The sequence below is a fragment of the Epinephelus fuscoguttatus genome, linkage group LG19, assembly GCF_011397635.1.
Source record: "Epinephelus fuscoguttatus linkage group LG19, E.fuscoguttatus.final_Chr_v1".
In the NCBI taxonomy this organism is placed as follows: domain Eukaryota; kingdom Metazoa; phylum Chordata; class Actinopteri; order Perciformes; family Serranidae; genus Epinephelus; species Epinephelus fuscoguttatus.
The window spans coordinates 23,420,535-23,440,433 of NC_064770.1; the positions used below are offsets into that span (position 1 = coordinate 23,420,535).

Genomic DNA, 19,899 nt, shown 5'->3' on the forward strand with positions numbered 1-19,899 from the left:
TTTGACCGTATTTCAAATCTTTTGTTGAGCAACGGCTTAGTGTAAAAAACATTAAAGGTCCCATATCCTCCTGAGACCCGAATTTGTGTTTGGTATGCACTTTTAATTTCTCCTAGCTATTTGGGAACAGTAGAACCCAATAAATATAAAAAACAAAATATTGTCAATGATAATTAAGTCCCAATGTCCTCAAACGAGTACTTCCTTGTTAACAGCGTGTTAGCTTGTTACTGTTGCTAAAATTGGTCAAATTTGTTGCCATATCAAATTACAAACATTATTAATCATAAATACACTAGATTCAACTATTAAATGTGATCAGATTTTGGACCTTGTCCACTTTTGTGTCAGGATCAGCTGCACACTGACTTGGCAGAGATGGCTGCCATCTTGTTTTTACATGGATTAGTGTATTGTGCTCTTACTACCACTAGATGGCACAACAAAGTGTCCACGAATGAGGACAACAGGTCTAAATTAGGTAGACTGAAGTATAAGTTCAAGTAACCCAAAATGTGATGTCCTGATGTGGTTTAATCAAATAATATCCTGGGCTACTAGTTGAAGTTTTACGATATATATATATAAACGAAGTTTATAAATAGTAGGACAGCAGGACAGCCATGTTCTTATCTCTTCATTTTAATTACAGCTTGTAATAAATAATAATTAACCAACAGGCAAAGAACCATGTTCATAAAATTAAAGTATAATATTTAGTTCTGATTGGTTGAAATCAATTCAAAGTATTGTGAACTGTACATGTGACCACTGTAACAGACAGTTTAAATAAGGTGAAGAAGTATAAGGCACAGCAAACCCACAATGTGGTGTCCTCACATGAGGGCGCAGGGTCTCAGGAGGATATAACCACCACTGGAGGATTGGTGGATTGCATTGACTCCACGCTGTTATTCATGAATTAGCCGTCAACGTTTCCGTAATTCTCTTTAAAGACATATAATCCCCTCTCCCCTTCACATGTGCGCTGTGCTCTCGCTGTGTCTCTGCGCTAAATAGTCCTTTGTTTACATGCAGTCCCCCGTCTCTGCGGAAGGAGGCTTTTGGTAGTGCAGTGTGACTCCTACCAGCTGTTTCCCGCCTTGAAAGCCATCCGATCAGCTGCATACACACACACATGCACACGCGCGCGCGCGCACACACACGGTCATGCAGAGGGAGGGAGGGAGAGAGAGAGAGAGAGAGAGAGAGAGAGAGGGGTAGAGCGCCACACACAACGAGGGAACCCCATCAGCTGGAAGTCGAGTAACATTACAACTCTCAGCAGCCTCAAACTACTACATTACACAGCCGAGGGATCCGGATCTGAGGATTTAACCCGCGTCGGATCCCGGGATTCCTGCTCCCTAACGTCATTATATTTATCACATCCTACGGAGACTGTTTGCTGTTTTTTTTATTTTTATTTTGAGGAGGGGGGGAGGCAAACTGGCGAGAGGCGAGCATGGAGTATTTCATGGTACCAGCTCAGAAGGTGCCCTCCTTGCAACATTTCAGGAAAACGGAGAAAGAAGTGATCGGAGGTCTCTGCAGGTGTGTATACATGTGCTTCATCCGGCACGCTGCGTGTAATATTATTACAAGTCATCTGTTTGGAGTAGACGCACTTGGCGACGGCGATGAGGCAACATGCTTCATCTGATCTGTTATTGTGTACACGACCCACTCACGGGCAGCTGCGGGCTTTAATAACCACCAAACACTGAAATTATAATGCGTGTGAGCATGTTGGGGGTCTGTCTGGGAGCAGCGCATCCTATCCGTGGGGTTATTTCGCACATTTTGTTGCGAAATCGATGCATTTTGTGGCTAACAAACACAAACCACGTGGTTCCGTGCACACCACGCTGCTACTCCGCTCCAGAGCGCATCCCTGCTCTATTTATCCTCAAATTACCCCCGGTGACACCTATAGGTGCTGGGATTTGCGTGAGAAAGGGAAAGGTTGTGCGAGTGAGCGTCATTGGGTGTTAAAGGGTCTAGTTTTGCCGCACACACCGTGCGGGGTGCTGATTTCAGTCACAGCCATCCGAAGTTATTGTGGGTAGTGCGGCCATGCTTGTGGCTTGTGCTAAAAGTGATGAGGGGGTCTGGCGTTTGTTTCCTGTTCATGGCGCCCTGTTTTCGCTCACTTGTGCTGTGAATGTGCACAGCTGCTGCCTAAATCGCCCCCCACTCGACGTGGCGATTGTTTTACTGGTGTTTCCGTGCGTGTTGTTCGCGCAAACGAGTCGCTTCCACTGCGTCTTTTCATCCCGCACCTCTGCCATGCTGCCTGCCGCATTGTTATAATGGCGGAGGACACGGAAAGTCTGCTCGGAGCACGGAGGTGGCGTCGGACTCAGGGGTGACAAAGGGGGGTTATTTGGCCTCGTGGAGGTACGTTTCCACCGGTGTGTCCCGCGAGGGGACGTTTGGCGTTCACGGGGAGGCAGGAAAAATTAAAAGTGGTGTTATTAATAAGGGGGTGTGTATGTCGCGGAAGGCCCTGCGATACGTCCGCAGCCCTGTTTGAAGAGGGAGGCGGAGGGATCTGCTGCTGTTGCTGCTTGCTGTTGGTAGTGACGCGGGCAGTGTGGGAAATGTAGTCCTTTGTTGATTTTCATTAAATCCTCATTGTAAGCCTGCAGAATTGATACATAACGAGGAAAATCTCCTCCATATTGAACCCAGACTGACTTTAGTGCTTATTAGCTTAATTAAATTAATACATTTAAATGTGACAAACATTAAAGGCACCACCAGTACACTTTGAAGTAGGGATACTAGGGGTGGGAATCACCAGAGGATCCACAACACATTATTATCACGATACAGTGTTATTGTGATTTTACATATGTGCGATATGCTGATTAGTAGGATAAATTATAGTGTGATTTGTTACCTTCTTTCAACTGTAAATTATGCCCTAATGGCCAACAGACTTAGCCATTAGGGTTGAGAATCACCAGATGATTCACAACATGATATTATCATGGTGCTTAAGTCACGATACAGTATTATTGCGACTTTAAATATGTTGTGATATGCTGAGTATTATGATAAAAAATGTTGCGTTTTATTAGCTTTTTTCAACTTTAAATTATGCCCTAATGGCTAACGCATCTAGCCATTAAGGGTGGCAATCACCAGATGATCCACAATACGATATTATCACGATACTGCTAATTAGACTAAATGAATAAATTAATTGAAGTGGGACAAACATTAAAGGGCCCACTGCTACAGTTAACAGTAGGGATCCTAGGGGTAGGAATCACCAGAGGATCCACGATACGATATTATCACGATACTTAGGTCAAGATACAGTATTATTGCGATATGCTGAGTATTGCAATAAAATATATTGCAATTTATTACCGTTTATTCAACTGCAAATTATGTCCCCAAAGGAAAACTTTGTCAACATCTGTTTTATCTAATAAAGTTTTGAGTCTGTTCATCTAACCTCAGCCACTTTTTGCAGTAGGGAAATATATCTAGTGGACTGAAAAAGCAATTGATTATATTATTCTAGTAGGCTATCTAAAGTTTAATATTGATAATTCATTAAATTAAAAAATCAATATTTGGTATTGTGTGACGAAACGATAATGCCACACAAAACTATCGTGATACTATCCTGTATTGATTTTTTTCCACCCACTCCTAAGAGATACTCAGTTTGCTTTGCCCAGGGGCTACTTTTGCAAAATGGCAAGAAGCCAGTAAATAAACAAACATTAATATTTGTCAGATAAAATTAAATAAAAAAGGGAAAACCAGTTGAAGCAGCCTTGTACAGGTCAGATGTACACAGGGGCGTGTCTAGGATTTGATGACATCAGGGCTTAGCTGGCCCCCGGATCATCCCCTGTCTTTTTTATTTGATATTAAACAAGCGATATTTTGATGCTTTTTAGTGCACTCTGAAACTTTATTTACACCCAGCATACACAAATAATCCTTCTGTCAGTTCATTTATTTTCATTGTGAATCAGAAAATGGTCAGCAGGCCACCCTGCACCTTACTGTGAGCCAGATTTGGCACTTGGGCCATAAGTTGAGCAGCCTATTACTGCTGCACTGACATATCTTACAATTAAAACTTACATGAAGACCACATTTTCAGTTCTTGCCGTTCTAATAAGTATTAATAATACAGTCTAATTGCTGGCATTCCAGTTTCAGTCTCACATCTGTGGATTATTTTCATTATTATTTAATATGAGGATTTAGTCTCTGCTCTATAAAATGTCAGGAAATTGTAGAAAAATATCCATCACTGTCCAAGATGATTAATTTACTTTGATTTACGACAAGGAAAGTAGCAAAATATAATGTTTGAGACGCTTAAACCATCAACTGTTTGCCATATTTGATTGAAAACTGCTTAGGCTAAATAACATTGATTTTGAATGTACTTTTCTGTGATTTGTTCACTCAAACAATTAATCGACCGATCGTTCAGCTCTATTAAGTTGCTCCTCCTTCGTTACTCCTGTTTAAAGCTTTAATCCACTCTAATTGGGACTCGGTCCGTTCCTCTGTACCAGTTTGTGTTTGTGTGATATGGTGAAGTCCAGGCCCAGTTGGTCATGTTTTGGCAGTGGATGTGTTTGCTGGATGTGCGGCTGCAGTGCTGGTACGTGTGTGTGTCTATGTATGTGTGTGTGACTGTGTGTGTCCTTGCACACACTCCTTTTTCTCATCTGTGTCTGCACAATTGTTCCCAGTGTTTGCACTGAGGCAGCTGAGTCAGTACAGATAAGAGCTTGGCTAGAGAGGGTCCCAGAGATACTGAGCTCGATACAGCGAGGATGTAAGAGGAAGTTCGCTTAGAATTTCCCCTCAACTGGATTACAGCATATGGCATGTTGTGTCTTTTCACCACGGCTTTAGGAAGGGAAATATTAACAGGCTCAGTGTTGCTCTAATTACATCTCAACTGGAGTTATCAGCACTGGTGCCACTGTAAAGAGGCCTTTTAACCACGTGTGGTGCTTGTAAGGTGTCTTATGAAATGTCAGTTCTGCTTTAATGGCAGGAAACAGTTTATATCACTAAGACCTTTCAGTGTCATATCTTTGGATTGCATTGCAATACATATTAATGTGTCACTTTAACACCTGTTAGGAAATGGCTCGGGGTTAGAAGAGCAGTCTGACTTTGTGTCTGCACCTGGACACCTCAGCATGCAGGGAAATATGGCATTGAACTTTTGTTTCAGGGCACGGATTCTCAGCAAAGTATCACTATATTCTTGTGTGGCAATACCGTATCGTCACACAGTGCCAAGTATCGATTTTCTTTAATCATATAAATGATTAATGTTACAAATACAAATTAAATTTCAGATGGCTTACTAAAATAAAATAATCAATTGCCTTTTCAGTCCACTAGATACATTTGCTCATGTTTAAAAAAAAAGGCTGAAATCAGATTTATTTTGTCATCCTAGATAAAACAGATGTTGTCAAAGTTTTCCTTTTGGGGACGAAATTTACAGTTGAAAAAAGGTAATAACTCCCAACATATTTTATCAGAATACTCTGCATATCGTGACATATTTAAAATCACAATAATATTGTATCGTGACTTAAGAATCATGATAATATCGTATCATGCGTCCTCTTGCAATTCCCACCCCTAATGGCTAGTTGCGTTAGCCTCTCCCTCTGCACCTTCACCGATGGTTTCTGAGGTGGACGGTATGTCAGAGTCTTGCTCAAGAAGAAAAACAAAACGATCCATTGTGGCACATAAATGCCTGTACACTTGGAACAATATTATGGCCAATTGGCCAATATGTTTCAATAGTATGTAACTGTTAGCTAACCACTTCACATCACCGTTATGGAAAGGTGCTGCACAGTGGTTTAGCATTAGCTAGCTCATGATTCATGGGTAACAGTAAACCTATCATTAATGTTGTTTACTGTGAATTAAATTAGTTGTTGTTGGATGAATATTAATGTGTATTTTCAGACACATTTTATTTCTCGGAAAAGCAAAACTTCAATTAAAACTTACGTTAAATTACCAAACAATAATTTGGCGACCTCCCTGACGTAACTCTGAGGACCCTCTTGGGGTCGTGGACCACCTGTTGAAGACACAGGTTTTAGGGTCAAAGAATACAGTTTCATGAATCCCTGCAGTGCCCCACTACATCTATGCAGTGGTGGAATGCAACTAAGTACATTTACTCAAGTATTGTACTTGAGGTAAATGTACTTCAATCTGTACTTTCCATGACACATTTTACTTCTAGTCCACGACATCTCAGAGGGGCATATGTCACTTTTTACTCCACTACATTTATCTGGCACCTTTTAGTTACTTTACGAATTAAGATTTTACAAACATATTAAGAATTTTAAAAATATGATGGTTTGTTATAAATTGAATTACTAAACCAATCATACAGCCTACAGGTACAGCTGAAATGATTAGCCAGTTAATCTATGAGTATATTGATGGAACTGTTTTGATCGTTTCAGTCATTTTTCATGCAAAAAGAGAGTCATATTTCCAGCTTCTCGAATGTGAGGAGTACTCTGCATTAATTACTTTCAATACTTCAGGTGCATTTTCCTGACATAACATTGTCATTGCAGAACTTTTTTTTTGCAGCAGAGTAGTTTTACAGTGTGGTATTAGTGCTTACACTCAAGGAAAGGATCTGAATACTTCTTCCACCACTGCACTTACTCTGCATAGATTGCAACATATATAATGCCATAGACTCTTGAATATTTTGTTTTTGTCCACACAGGAAAGTAGTTATGGATGGCCTCGAAAGACAAATTCACACTTATTACCTGCATAAAAACAGGAATGTGTTGTGCATATCTCTGCCCATTCTGCTGTTTGGTGTTGATGCGATGTTAAAAAGAGATATTGCATATATACTATGCAGGATTTTCTTAAAAAACAATATATAGTGTCATACAGATAACAAAACAATAAATCTAGTGTCGGCTTTTGCATTAACTTTTGCTTGTGAGCAAACCTACAAACAGTAACCAACAATCTTGCATAGTATACCTTTTAAGGTGTCCGTGAAATAAAACCCTAAAGCTATGTGTCTTAATCCATAGACCTCATTGTTTTTCTCCTCAGGTATAAAGTAATTCCAAAAGGCCATTCAGTCTCTCAGAATCAAAGAGCAAAGACAGTGGCCAAAATGCTAAAATCTCCCACAGCCTCAACAGATAAAGTCACAAGACATGTTGCGTTAGTCGGGGTTATGATCACAGGAATACTGTATTTATGTCTGTATACTTAGCTTTGGTGGAAAACAGCAATTTTACACCCATCCACTCTCAGAAGTGGGAGTAGGAAACAGCACATTTAGATATTATTGGTTTTGAATGAATGAATGTCTTTGGATTAGGTTAAAGTTTACCATGTGATGGTGACATTGCTGAAAATGTATGTTTTATTTTCTCCCAGTGTCCAACTAATTGCTGTCCTCCCCACAGTCTGGCCAACATTCCTCTGACCCCAGAAACAGCCCGAGACCAAGAGAGGCGAATTCGCAGAGAGATTGCCAACAGCAACGAGCGTCGGCGTATGCAGAGCATCAATGCTGGATTCCAGTCACTTAAAACACTCATCCCACACAGCGATGGAGAGAAGCTCAGTAAGGTTGGTCACAAAGAGAGTTTTGACTTAGGTGATGAGTTACATGTAGCTGCAAGGGACTGTAACGTTATTATTCTTCTCTTTCCTCCAGGCTGCCATCCTGCAACAGACGGCGGAGTACATTTTCACTTTGGAGCAGGAGAAGACGCGGCTTTTACAGCAGAACAGTCAGCTCAAACGAATCATACAAGTAAAGCATCACCGGGCCAAACCTGAACAAGGCTTCACCAGGAATTTCTGTCCTTCAGTGTTATCAGTTCATCTAAAACGGATATCCAATTTCTGCTTCCTCTCCCTAGGAGCTAAGTGGTTCCTCCCCCAAGAGGAGGCGTGCGGAGGAGAAAGATGAAGGGATCGGCTCACCAGACATCCTGGAGGAGGAGAAGACTGAAGACTTGAGGAGGGAGATGATTGAGTTAAGGCAGCAGCTGGAAAAAGAGCGCTCGGTCAGGATGATGCTGGAAGATCAGGTAAAAGGAGCAACCATGACTTGTAACAACATTTGTGACAATCTCAGAAGTCTGTGTCCAGATAAACACAGTGACTGACGTGATTCTGAGTTGCTTACACACTTTTATCCCCTGCCCTGTGTGGCAGATGCGTTCCCTGGATGCTCAGTTGTACCCAGAGAAACTGAAGGCGATCGCCCAGCAGGTCCAGGAGCACCAGACCCAGACACAGAGCCTTGTCCATCTGCAGCAGCACAAGCAGCTGGAGAGGGATCTCACTCCAGCACACAGCCCACAGGTTGGAAACATTTGCATAAGAGTCTGACTCACACATAAGCAGTGGAATCCTTTTGAGAATTACGCTCATGTGCTGATAAAGCTTTTTCTCGATTAAAGGAGTACTTCACCCCCAAATGATCTGTGTATCAGTTACTCACACTGTGTTGCATTGAATTCATTAAGACACGTTATTTTTCTCTTATGCCTCCATGGTGAACGAAGAATCCAAGCATGGATTGAAGTCATAGGGGTCCGCATTTGACAACAGTATATCCAAACATCTGTTTACAAACTCAAACACAACTCGTGCTGTATAATCCAAGTCTCATTTATCCGGTCGTATGCTCAGTACTTCTTAAACAGACAGCCCTTTCTAAAGGGGAACTAAACTGAAAGAGAGACTTATCAATGCTCTTTTCACAGCCAGACTCCATTGACAAAAACAGTAATTTTACCTCACTGAACACGGAAGCTGCTGGTCAACCATTGCCTCGATTAGGTAGTTGGTTGGTTTTATTGTGTGACTTTTGGTGTTTTAAAGAGTCAGTTTGGATACAGCAAAGTCACACACTAACCCAAACAGACTACTAATCAAGGCAGTGGTAGACCAGCAGCTCCTGTGTTCAGTGAGGTAAAATTACTGTTTTTGTCAATGGAGTCTGGCTTTGAAGAGAGCATAGATACGTTTCGCTTTCCTCGTCAGAAACGGGTGTCTGTTTGGAAAGTCCTGAGTATACGACTGGATAAATGAGACTTGGATTATATTGCATGAGTTGTGTGAGGGTTTGTTAACTGATATTCTGCTATAGTTTTGCTGTTGTTAAATACGGACCCTTAGGTTTTCAATTCATCAAGATTTTTCTGTTTCAGGATTCTTTGTTCTTTGTGGAGGTATGCGAGTTACTCAACACTGGATGAGTTACTAAGTATTTTTAATCTAAACTAAACAATTTCTTTATTGAAAGGAGCAACAACTAATTTTTTAGGTCCATATTATCACTTGCATTATAATATCTTGCATCATAGTCTCCTGCTGCTACTCCGCAGCCCCCTCCAACGTTTTCATTTCATTTTAAATAATCACGTACACTAACGTCTTGAATTTTATGCGCAGACGAACCATTTTCAGCTCAGTTTGAAAACCAGTTAAATGTGGGCTCTTTGGCCTAAATTCATCAGACGGCTGGCAACAAATTCCCCACCTACTTCCTGTGTGTGGTTTCAAAATTTTACAGACTTTTTTGAGTCAATCGCACTGAAGCACACTGCATTTTAAAACACTTACACACAGACCTGAACTAATCTCACAGTGTACAGTACATGTCACACTGACAGTCTCCTCCATGTCCAGAGTTAGAGCTGTCAGCAGCTAAGACACATTTACAGTGTGTTAAATGAGCAGCTCACACATCTTTCTGTTGTGCCTGTCTCCTGCCCTGACAGCCGCAGTATCCTGTTTCTGCAGGCTAACACTAACCGAACATGATGCCAAATCAATTGGCGGGTGCTGTCTGCCCATCCACTACTTGTGGCAGCTGGGCACTGGTACCGAAAGATGATTGATGATACTCTCTGGAATAGTCATGTGACACTTTGTGACTCCCCAAGCAGGTCTCAGCGATGTGACCTCAAATCAATATGACCATGAGTTGACAAAACTACCCCAGTAACAAGAAATTACTGGAAATAGAATTAACTCTTATTTATGTTTCACTATGATCATGGCTCTATGATAACTAAACCTTGATCTGCTTTGATATATTTGCGGTTTAGGTACATCTCCGTATGGTTGTAATAAGGGTACTATAGTGAAAGTGTTTGGTGGAAACATGGCTTCAGTGGCACGTCATGAGAAATCTGTGCACCCCTTACTTGTATAATTTTTTCAGAGAACTAACCAGCTCCCCAAGATGCTTCTTTTTTAAGAGGCAGCTCGAAACACTGTGAGTAGAAGCGTTCCCCAAACATAAGGACATGAGAAAATTTAGGCTGATGAAAGCCTCCTAACATCTGGCCTGGTGAATATTCAATAAGCTGCCCAGCTGTATTCTAATTATGTGTGTAATTGTGCTTGCACATTTGTATTTTTATATATTTAATGTTGGTTTGTGCAGGTTTGTCAAGATACCAGAGCGTACTCTCCATTTAACGCTACTATACCATTACAGTTGAGGTTACAGTGTACGAGTGACATGAGAATAATGTATGACAATTAATCCTTTCTGCCAGGTGTTGGCCCCAGCTACCCCCCCTGCACCTACACACCATGCCACAGTCATCGTCCCCGCACCTGCCCAGCCTCCCCAGCCCCATCACGTCACCGTGGTAACCATGGGACCGACATCAGTTATCAACACAGTGTCCACATCTCGACAGAACCTGGACACCATCGTTCAAGTAAGACTGCAGCTCATGTGAAGCATTTCCAGATGTGAACACTAGAGAGTGCTGCCATCTCTGACATCACTTGTCCTCTCTCTCTCCAGGCAATCCAGCACATCGAGGGCACCCAGGGGAAGGGCTGTGCCGGCGAGGAGGAGCAGCGGAGGGCAGTCATCGTCACTTCAGGCCGCGTCCTTTCCGATGCAGCAGGCTCAGACACGGCCTCAAACAGCGACGGGCCCGACGATTGCTCACTGCCCTGAGGTCATCCCTGACGTCTCGTGCGCTGTACACCTACATTCACGCACACACTTACACACAAAGGGCCCAAGCAGACCAGGGCTACAGGAGGCTACAACCCCACAGCACTCTGGAAGTTACTAGGGCTGGTAGACAGATTGAAGCACTCGTTTTTTTTTTCTTTTCAGTATACACTCTACATGTTGTACCGTAATAGGCAGCCCAAATAGGTTTACACTTAGACACTCATACATTTCTCTGCTTCTCTTTAGCCCCCTGCTCTCTCACACACACACTCATGTCTGTTCCTTTTACAATAGAGAGGTTATTATTAGAGCGGTTACTTCACTGACAGATCTGTAAATCCTCCGTCATACCGGATACTAGAATGTCTGCTAAACATCACCATTAATCACCAGGACTGTTGTCTTTATTCGGCCCTGAAGCTGCGTGACTGACCCACGAAACAGGAGACAGAGCCCAGCAGTGCGTGGCGTCAACGCCGCCCAACACCAGAGCATTTCCGTTTAAGATGAACATCCTTGAGCTGTTTGGAGAGACACTGTGAGCTCTCAAAGTTCCACTTTTTAGGCTTCTGGATGACAGAATAATGTTTCTACTCTTGTGAAGTCTACTTTTTCATGTTTTGTTTCTGTAATGTTCCCTCAGCCAGCAAGTTAAAGTGATTGTACTGGAAATACACACATGGAGAAAAAAAAAAAAAGACGCACCACAATGACGGGAATTTAAAAGCTGTTTTCATGGCTGACTGGTGCTCACAGGAAATGAAGCGAAGCTCAGGAGGAGAGAGAGTGCGCTTACTGGTTCATAGCTCTATTCTTTTTATTTGTTTGTTTGTTGCCAATTTTTTTATTATTTTTTTTTTTACTGGGCTGGGTTCCCAGTAATCCCACACATGTATTTGGCATGTTCTTGTTTTGACTCATGGCCTGACAAAAAAATATCAGTGCTTTGACACTTCTTGACACCCTCCCCCCTCTTGAATATAAAAGCACCTGGCTTGTTAAATAAGCTAATCTGTGGGCACTATTGAGTGATCTCCACTGGTTCTGGTGTATGTGTGTGTGTGTCCCATTTAGTGTTTGAATCAGCAGGGCCTAGCAGTGTCCCAGACTCTGGCAGTCTGCAGCAGCACTGCTTTCGCCTTGAAATAAAGGCACGGCGTGTATGTGCGCACAACACTCACACATACAGATACGACTGACATACAATCACATACTCGCTCAATCTTAAGGGCTGGTTTTATTCAGCCCTGAACAGTGTAGTTTCTAGTCCTCATTATACATGAAATATGAGGAAAATGCCTGGTGAAATTGTCTGAATGTGCCATGGAGGTGACCGGGCTGACCACACATGCTCTATGCATTTACTTACATTTTTCTTTGTGCGCTTTCTGTGTAGCTTTCTGCGCTATTTACCCGTTTCTGCGTAGATGATACTTAAAACGTTTTTGCCTGGAACTGTTGGTTGACAGACAGACTTTAAGACATGTAGCTCAGCGAGGCAGCAGCTTGCCTTACTATAAGCCCGTGGGTGCAGGGAGGCACTGTGAAGCCAGCCTTAACACAGCCCCCGGGGTCTGAGAGACGAACCTGAACACTTGATCTGGGCCGTTTGGTGGCCACTGGAATCCCTCTGCTTTTTCCCCTCGCATGTGTTAGAATTAGGGCTGGGCGATAAGGGGAATATCAAATACCACAATATTTTTTACAATAAACCTCAATAACAATATTGTGATGATATTGTCGGGTTGACTATTGGCGCTGTCACAAATTTAGGGCTGTCCCGATTACCAGTTTTTGGGCATTCCAGCTTCAATGAGAAACTTTGGCCATACATCAAAACTTCCACAAAAATAACGTGGCAGTTAGCCACTTTGTTAGCACGCAGGTTGCACATTAGCTGCGATAACTAGAGAAAAAAAAATTCTTTGCAGGACACATAAGCTGTTACTTACAGTTTTTAGGTGAGCTCTTTGAGCATATGTGACATACCAGTTTCCTTTGTCGCATCTGGCACAGATTTGGAAAGTATTCCAGACGCTAGACGTTTTCAACATCTTGCTAGCGGATCGATAAGCCTGTCACACATGGTCAAACTGTCCCAGTTTCAGTGACATCACATGAGTCGGAGAGTTGCAAAACAATCACTAGATTTAAATGTCGTTGTCTGAGAATAACTATAAATAATTTATTCTGATGCATAAAAAGTAATGTTGGATAAATATTTCTTAATTTACAGGCTATTTTGATTTCAGGGGGTAATTCATATATACACTTTAAAAAACAGCATCGAAATACTAATGTTTGACATCGATTACCATGGCAACGATTTGGGTCAGCCCTATACAAAACATTTACACAATAAGATTTTGATAATCATCAGTAATGTGGATATAACGTCTAAGCTAATGAATAATAAAATGGCTAGAGCAGTCCAGTAAGTGGAGACAATTACATCACTTTACTGTAATGTAAAGATATCCAGAATCTGACATTCTCTTGTATCGCGATATCGATATAATATCGATATATTGCCCAGCCCTAGTTAGAATATATATTCCCAGTTATTTTGTCTTTTACTTATGTTTGTTTTTATGATGTTTTGTCACAAACATGAACAGGTTGCTGATATACTAATTACATTCAAGCGCTCCTGATATTTTGTTTTTCTCTGTAAGTATTCATTGTATCTGAATACTGACTCCTTGTTGGATTTACATGTAGATTTACAACCGTTGGCCCCTTCGTGTGCACTATTAAAGCCAGATTTATGTGAGGGGGAAATTCCACATTGAAATGTCGACATTCCATGAAATTTTCCCCATCAGGTTACTTTTCAAAAATGGAGCCTGTTTTATTCAGAGATTAGAGTTACATTTAGTGCTTTTGACACATCAGTGCTGTTTTATAATTGCATTTAGGGATAAACACTTTATTCGAATCACCTGCATCGATGCATAGATGGAGCTTTGAACTGCTGGACAGATAATGCGTTCAATTGAACGCACCTCATCTATCATGATTCATGTCATGGAATTGCCCTTTAAAGAAATATTGATGTCAGCTGCACTGAAACAAGTGACGTGTCTGTCAGATTAAATCATGGGACATTTTCCCAGCACTCATTCCTACATAATAGGAAGGGGATTCCTGGATATTGAAAACGTGTTTTTGCAAGCTCTGCTTTTTGTAGAGCTCTCGCTTTTTCCTCCGAGTATCTGCATTTGGTAGTTTTCTGCTGAATACCGGAACTGTTTTATTTCCATCTGTGTTTTACACTCTGTTCTGCGTGTTAGGAAACGTTACGTGGACATATCAGATTGTCAGATGAGTGGGGTGGGCCTAGGGATCATTAAATGGGGTCAAGATTACAAAGCACTTACTGTACTATACTGGAGTCCGCCTCTTTCTTTTGTAAAAAGGGGCATCTCCTCAGCTGAAGCTCTTGAGGTTATGAGTAAAAGCCGCACAGCTGTGTATCCCCCTTTCCCTCCTTGTCTACACCTCCTCCATCTTGTCCTGTTTGCCCCTCACATCTCCTTTTTTTATTTTTATTTGCAAAATCTTTTATGCTGTCTTTGTTTATCTCGTCAGTATCTCTTGTCTCCTTCACATTTCACAGCTCCTTCCTGTCCCTCTCCTTCTGTCTCCTCTCTGTAACCTTTTTTTTTGTTAGACCTGTCAGTGCATATGGTCATCAAGAAGCTATTTTGTGTCTTTGTTTTGTTTTTAAGAGAAATGTTTTGGGGATAAAGAGGCTTGTGCCTTTGTAAAGACAGAATAATAAAGTTTGTACTTTGTTTTTTACGCATTGGGCCCAGTGTGTGTGTCTTTTTTAAAGCATTTCACTCTAAGTGTCGCCTGCTCTGAGATGTTACAGTTACTACAGCACAAATAATGACACAACCAGCCGACTTTGTCTCCTCTCCAGTTCTGGTTGGCCGTCACTCAAGCAGTACCGTTGATGCACAAGTGTCCGCTCCTGATTGGTGGCTGGGATTTTAAAACCCCTCCCTCTCTTGCTCAACAGCTCATTGCTAAATTAAGATGGACCACCGTCTCCCTGACAGTTAAAAATGAACACTAGGGACAGTAGGTGGCATCTCTTTCCATCATCTGACATGCATTCATTCATTCCAGGCCCCTTGTTCACACCCTCACACATTCATCCAGAAATACCTCTGGTTTCTGAGTCCACAGAGGCTCAGTCCTTCCTAAATTTAATATCTTGTTGCAATGTGCAGTGACTGTTAATAAGAGTGGACAGAGTGTGTTCAAGACCACAACAACTGACATTAAAGGATATGTTTGATATTTTTCAACCTGGATCCTATTTTCCCAGAGTGCTTTCACACCTGCCCTGTTTGGTTCGGTTCAATCATACTCAAGTTCGTTTGCCCCCTAAGTGCAGTTTGTTTGGGCAGGTGTGAACACAGCAATCGCACTCAGGTGTGCACCAGAAAAACAGGACTGAGACCTTCTTGAAGAGGTGGTCTTGGTGCGGTTACGGATGAACTCTGGTGCAGTTCGTTTGTGGTGAGAACGTGTTCCGACCTGGATCTGAGCCAACTGCAGTCACATGACACATTGTTTGGGTTAAACATGAGCATGTTACAGTCCTGGAGGATTATTAATGTGCACCTCCTCCTGTACTGCCTTAATATGCACATTCAGCACATCCAATGCATCAAAACATTGTTTTCTAGTTGGAGCCGCGCCTCGTTTTCAAACTGTATGGTTTGACTAAAATGAACAATGACAGCAATATAGTCCACGATGAGCAGCGCTAAAATCAACCTGCGTAGTTGTCCCTCCATTGTGACATTAGAAAGTGTCACATTTATCTTGTAGTGTACTCTTCTTCAATGTTTTGTTTACTTCCTGGATTTTTCCTGCATGGAAATTCTGACCAATCAAGAGCAGCTTTCTCGTGCAAGGCATTTGATCTGGTCCGCTTGTAAATGCTGCTGTGGGAACATGAACCAACTCTAGGCAATTATACACCTTTGGAATAAAATTACTCTTTGATTCGGACCAAAGCAAGCGGACTCCAGGTCTGAAAGCACCCTAAGTGACTAATGGGAATGCAGTAGAACAGCGGCAATGTAACCACCTGGGGCATGGTCACACCATCATTTTACGTCCACTTATAGTGCTCGTTTTGCTACTGACAGACTCAGCACCGGAAATCAGAGAGGCTTTGAACTCTAAAGTCAGACTGATACTCACTTTTGGCTGGAATGCAAAATTAGTTTGATGATATTTTAAATGTCTAACGATATTATGACGTGAACATTTACATTGTGGTGTTTTGCAGATGCTGGGTTTTGTTCTCCATATCTTACGACTAAATGTTATTTTACGTCAAGGTGACGTTGGCTTGAGACTCTGGATTTTGGTTACTCAGCAACACAACTTACAACAAACAAAATATCGATGTTATCTGTCGTTGATGTTGGCATTGGATGTCGTCCTGATATTGACTTTTAGCCACCTGACGTCTCAACCTAAATTCAACCAGATATCAGCATCTAACAATGTTGGTGGCCAGCTTGGACAGCTATGTAAGATATTAAGGTGGCCACATGTCAAGTAATAGTAGTCCTTTTTGGGCATTTAAACGCACACCCAGGGCTTCACTGTAGTTTGTATTTATTTGCAGACAAACTTCAGGTAGTCCTTTAACAGTTGACACAAGAAAACCCTGTAGACACTAAACAGTAAAGCTACTGTTATGCTGTTATTTTCCATTGCCAGTGATGGCAACATCAAAGCCGCAGCTAACGGCACACTTGGAAAAAGACAGCGGCTGATGCCAGTGCCTGTCATCTGCAATTAACAAAGAATTAATGTTCACTAGGATTCATAAAAAGCTCATCAAAAGCACAGATTTTCTCATAAACAAATCTTCACAGCCACATCCCACCACCAGTGAAGTTCCTCAGGATTAAGGCAGTTTAACGCACCAAAACGAACACACTGTATTGTTTGGACACACTTCCCGAGTCATTTGGGATGGACATGCTCGAGTAAGAAACTCCTGCCATATTTGGGGATTAATTTACAGTTGAGATGTTGATTCCCAAGGAACTGTGAGATTATGTTCTGCACAGTGTGTCTGCTCGAGTGTGATAAAGCAGTAATCCGCCTAGCGTTTAGCTGTGTTAGGGATTCTGGTTGACTCGGGGGTCTGTGTGTTCCAGACATACCCTCTCTTCAGCTCTCATCCCTCCCTCTCTCACACACAGTCTTATGATGATTACTTCCCAATGTGGCAGCCAAGTGAGCATTGTGTCTTCTTCACCACAATAAGAGGGTTGACAGCTCATTTACTTGATGCACATTTAGTTTGGGGGAGTGAAGGCGGTAAAGTTGCAGTCATTTGATCGTCAGTCTTTGTTAGGCAAAGCCACCGTGGCAGCTCATTGTGAAAGATTTGATTCTTGATGTTTTTTAATTTACAGGAAGGTAATGTTTCTTTTTAGTCCGCTTAAGTGAAGTAACTGACCCTGAAAGCTCAAGGCTATGCAACATCAGAAAACATGCAAATGGGAAAATGCCTACAGAGAAAAAAAGAAATGCTGCAAACACAGAAAACACAACCAAATACAGGATCACAACAGCTTGGGCCTTGTCATCAACGCACCAAGAAGTGGCTCTATGTTTCATTGCTGAATCACTTGACTTCTAACTGACAATACCTTTACAAAATTTGCATTTCAGAGACTGACAATAGGTACGCTTAAAAGGAATCTAACTTTGAAGGAAAGGGAATTAAAGGAAAAGTTCAACATTATGTTACTTTCTGCAGTGCAAAGATCAATACAAAGTTTGATGCAAGAGCAGTTACCTTAGCTTAGCTTTAAAGAACACTTCACCCACAAAATAACCATTTGTAAATGAATTAGCCATGCTGTGTTACCTTGAATATGTAGCCTCCACGGACAACATAACATACAGATTCACTGATTGATTGGGGTCCTCGTTTAACAACAGCAAACCTATATCAAAACATCATTTTACAAACCCTCACACAACTCGTACAGTATAATAAAAGTTTCGGGGCGTCAGTGGCTTAGTGGATAGAGCAGGTGCCCTATGTACAAGGCTATTGCCGCAGCGAGTCGAGCTCACTTCCAACCTGTGGCCCTTTGCTGCATGTCATCCAATCTCTTTCACTCTGAGCTTTCCTATCAATTAAAGGCAAAAATGCCCTAAAAAATATCTTTAAAAAAAAAAGAATACAAGTTTCATTTATCCAGTCATATGTTCAGTACTTCCCAAACACGTGCTTTTTCATTACACCTTTAAACGTCCTGAGACCCTGCGTCCTCATATTAGGACATCACATTGTTTCCCGAACCTTATACTTCATTCTGCTTAACTCAGACCTGTTGTCCTTGTCCATGGGCATTTTTGTGCCATCGAGTGGTGGCAAAAGCACATTACACTAATCCATGTAAAAACAAGATGGCAGCCATCTCCGCCAAGTCAGTCTGCCGCCAATCCCAATACAAAAGTGGACAAGGTCCAAAACCTGATCACATTTTATGGCTGAAACTTGTTTATTTATGTTTGTAGTTTGATATGGCAACTAAGTGCCTGGGGATGTATTTATCTGCAGACATCCACCCTGACCACTGCCTGTATGTTCTTATTTTCTTCTTATTTTGCTGTGTTCTGGATGCAAATTTGCGTTTCCTATGACAGCGAAGGCAGTACTAGCCCCACTCTGCTTTACTCTGACACTGATTGGCTTAGCCTGACATTTGTACCCTCACCCTAACCATTCTTTACCTATCCAACCAACGAAGGTAGTAACCAGGTTCCAGACTGTAAGCAGCTCTCATCCAAGAGGAAGCAAAACAACACACATACTATAATGAGGTAAAAACGGCAAGAGGACAAATCTAGAGTTGGCTTTCATTTTCACTTTTGCTGGCAACACTGTTTCTAACCAGTAGTGGAGAAGTCCTGCGTATGTCACAGTGAGCACTTTTCACCTGCTATACATGCCACTCGCTCACTTAACACAGTAAATTTCCTCTAACCCCACCTCTTCACCAAACCTACCTGCCAGCCTATCACCTGTCCACACATCTCCCACTCCTATCAGTCCACCACACCCACCTCATCCAGCCAACAGCTCTCACCTGTGGATCATCACCTCCTGCCAGTATGAAGACTCCTGCTTCACTTACTCTCAGATTGTTCTGATTGACTGCTTCCTTGTTGCCGACCTCACCTGTCTCCGACTCTCCCGCTTTGTCTGCTCCCTGGTAAACCACTCAGCCTTCTGTCCCCGACCTAGAGTCCTGCTTCTACATTCCTGGTTTCTGTTTGCCTGTTCCATGTGGCTGTGTGGAGGGACCATTACCCAGCTCTCCATGGTGAGTTTACCAGCTCTGCTGCCAGTGATTTCCTGTGCTGTGGATTACCTCGCCACATGGTTGCACATTCTGCCGTTGTGTGCATGCTGCAGGATCCACTCATCATTGCCGTTATCAAGACCCTCGCTGGCTACAGTCAGCTCCACACAGGTGTGTTGGCTTCTCCTGTATGAACTCCTGGTTTCGGACTGCCTGTTCATCAGGCATTGCCTTCTGCCTACTCCCTCAAGGTGCAGTTGCACACATTTGAACTAACTTACATGTTCTCTGCTTCGGTGTGCCATACCAAGCAGTCTGGACTGAACCTGCGTCTTAGAAGGTTCTGAGCCAAAAAATTACTGTAACTGTTTTTTCATCTGCTTGCTCACTCTGTGTTTGACATGTGACGTCATTTAAGACTAGTAGAAACTGACTTGTTTGTCTGTGGTGCTGCATCTGGATTCTAACCACACCCGTGATAGCGTAGTACACCTTTTAAAGGTTGGA

At 42.1% G+C, this 19,899-nt stretch overlaps 1 protein-coding gene across 2 annotated transcripts; it reads left to right on the plus strand.

Moving 5' to 3' along the window:
* The first annotated feature begins 1,207 nt into the window (after nucleotides 1-1,207).
* tfap4 (transcription factor AP-4 (activating enhancer binding protein 4)) lies at nucleotides 1,208-14,838 on the plus strand. 2 transcript variants are annotated; one of them, XM_049560593.1, is made up of 7 exons: nucleotides 1,208-1,554; nucleotides 7,488-7,653; nucleotides 7,742-7,840; nucleotides 7,950-8,120; nucleotides 8,269-8,397; nucleotides 10,608-10,775; nucleotides 10,865-14,838. In XM_049560593.1, the coding sequence occupies exons 1-7, from the start codon at nucleotides 1,466-1,468 to the stop codon at nucleotides 11,021-11,023; spliced, it is 981 nt and encodes a 326-aa protein (XP_049416550.1). In that variant the 5' UTR covers nucleotides 1,208-1,465; the 3' UTR covers nucleotides 11,024-14,838. The 2 variants fall into 2 exon arrangements, with proteins under 2 accessions (XP_049416550.1, XP_049416549.1); XM_049560592.1 differs by having other exon boundaries at nucleotides 1,211-1,554; nucleotides 8,248-8,397.
* Nucleotides 14,839-19,899: the final 5,061 nt, after the last annotated feature.

Coding starts and splice junctions, on each gene's coding strand:
- tfap4 (XM_049560592.1), top strand. CDS start 1,466: ATGGAGTATTTCATGGTACCAGCTCAGAAGGTGCCCTCCTTGCAACAT. Junction 1,555..7,487: donor GTGATCGGAGGTCTCTGCAG/GTGTGTATACAT, acceptor TCCTCCCCACAG/TCTGGCCAACATTCCTCTGA. Junction 7,841..7,949: donor AGCTCAAACGAATCATACAA/GTAAAGCATCAC, acceptor TCCTCTCCCTAG/GAGCTAAGTGGTTCCTCCCC.